Source organism: Dipodomys ordii, unplaced genomic scaffold, assembly GCF_000151885.1.
Source record: "Dipodomys ordii isolate 6190 unplaced genomic scaffold, Dord_2.0 Scaffold138, whole genome shotgun sequence".
In the NCBI taxonomy this organism is placed as follows: domain Eukaryota; kingdom Metazoa; phylum Chordata; class Mammalia; order Rodentia; family Heteromyidae; genus Dipodomys; species Dipodomys ordii.
The window spans coordinates 1,384,688-1,385,913 of record NW_012267354.1 but is presented as its reverse complement, the minus strand read 5'-3'; the positions used below and the strand labels follow the sequence as shown (position 1 = coordinate 1,385,913).

Genomic DNA, 1,226 nt, shown 5'->3' with positions numbered 1-1,226 from the left:
AGAGCACTAGCCTTGAGCTGAAGAGCTGAGGGACAGCGCCCAGGCCCAGAGTTCAGGCCCCATGACCAGACCAAAAAAAAAAAAAAAACAGAAATCAGACAGGGCTGTCTTAGGTAGCCACTAACTAGCTATGACCTTACAACAATTTAATGAGTCTTTCGCCTTTCTGAGTCAGGACTACTCCTGCCAGAAAATCAAGATTCTTTTTTTGTTGTGGTGGTTGGTTGGTTGTGGGAGTTTGAACTCAAGAGCCTGGGCGCTGTCCCTGAACTCTTTTGCTCAAGGCTAGCGCTCTACCACTTTGAGCCACAGAGCCACTTCCAGATTCCTAGTGGTTAATTGGCGATAAGAGTCTTACAGGGACTTTTCTGGCACACAGGCTTTGAACTACAATCCTCAGATCTCAGCCTCCTGAGTAGTTAGGATTATAGGCGTGAGCCACCGGCACCTGGTCTTCATAGGCTCTTGTACACACAAAACCCAAGGCGCTAAACTAAGGGTGCAGATGTGTACACGGGTTTGGATTATAAAAGAATCTTGTGGAAGTAGTGCTGTGGCTCAAAGTGATAGAGTGCTAGCCTTGAGGGGAAAAAGCTTAGGGACAGCACTCAGGCCCTGAGTTCAAGCCCCACAACTGACCAAAAAAAGAAAGGAAGGAAGGAAGGAAGAACGCAATCATTATCAACTTTTTAAAGCATTTTTGTGGTTATGATAAAGGTGATGTACAGAGGGGTTCCAGTTACATAGTCAGGTAAAGAGTGCATTTCTTTTTGAGCAATGTCGCCCCCTCCCCCTGGCTCTCTTCCAAGATGCTCCCTCCCATCCACACCCACAAGTTGTTAAGTTCTGGTCTTACTTCTCCCTCATCCACACCCACATCTCTGGGGCTTTCTTGGCTTGCAAGACTAGTGTCTCCCACCCCTTCCAATTTTTTTTTTCCATCCCTTAAACCCTTCCCAACGTTCTTGGGGGTTTCCTTTAGGCCAACCACAGCAGCAGCTCCGAGGAGCGCTTCCTCCTGCTGGGCTTCTCCGACTGGCCGACCCTGCAGCCGGTCCTCTTCGCCTTCGTGCTGCTCTGCTACCTCCTGACCCTGATGGGCAACTCGGCCATGGTGCTGCTGGCGGTGCGCGATCCGCGCCTGCACACGCCCATGTACTACTTCCTCAGCCACCTGGCGCTGGTGGACGCCGGCTTCACCAGCAGCGTGGTGCCGCCGCTGCTGG

At 51.1% G+C, this 1,226-nt stretch overlaps 1 protein-coding gene across 1 annotated transcript in view; it reads left to right on the top strand.

Moving 5' to 3' along the window:
* Positions 1 to 1,226, top strand: part of LOC105996880 (putative olfactory receptor 2I1) — a 13,621-nt gene that overhangs the window by 2,340 nt on the left and 10,055 nt on the right. Inside the window, exon 2 of the mRNA XM_013031120.1 lies at positions 983 to 1,221. Coding sequence (XP_012886574.1) covers positions 983 to 1,221 — 239 coding nt within the window. The remainder of the gene's footprint in view (positions 1 to 982; positions 1,222 to 1,226) is intronic.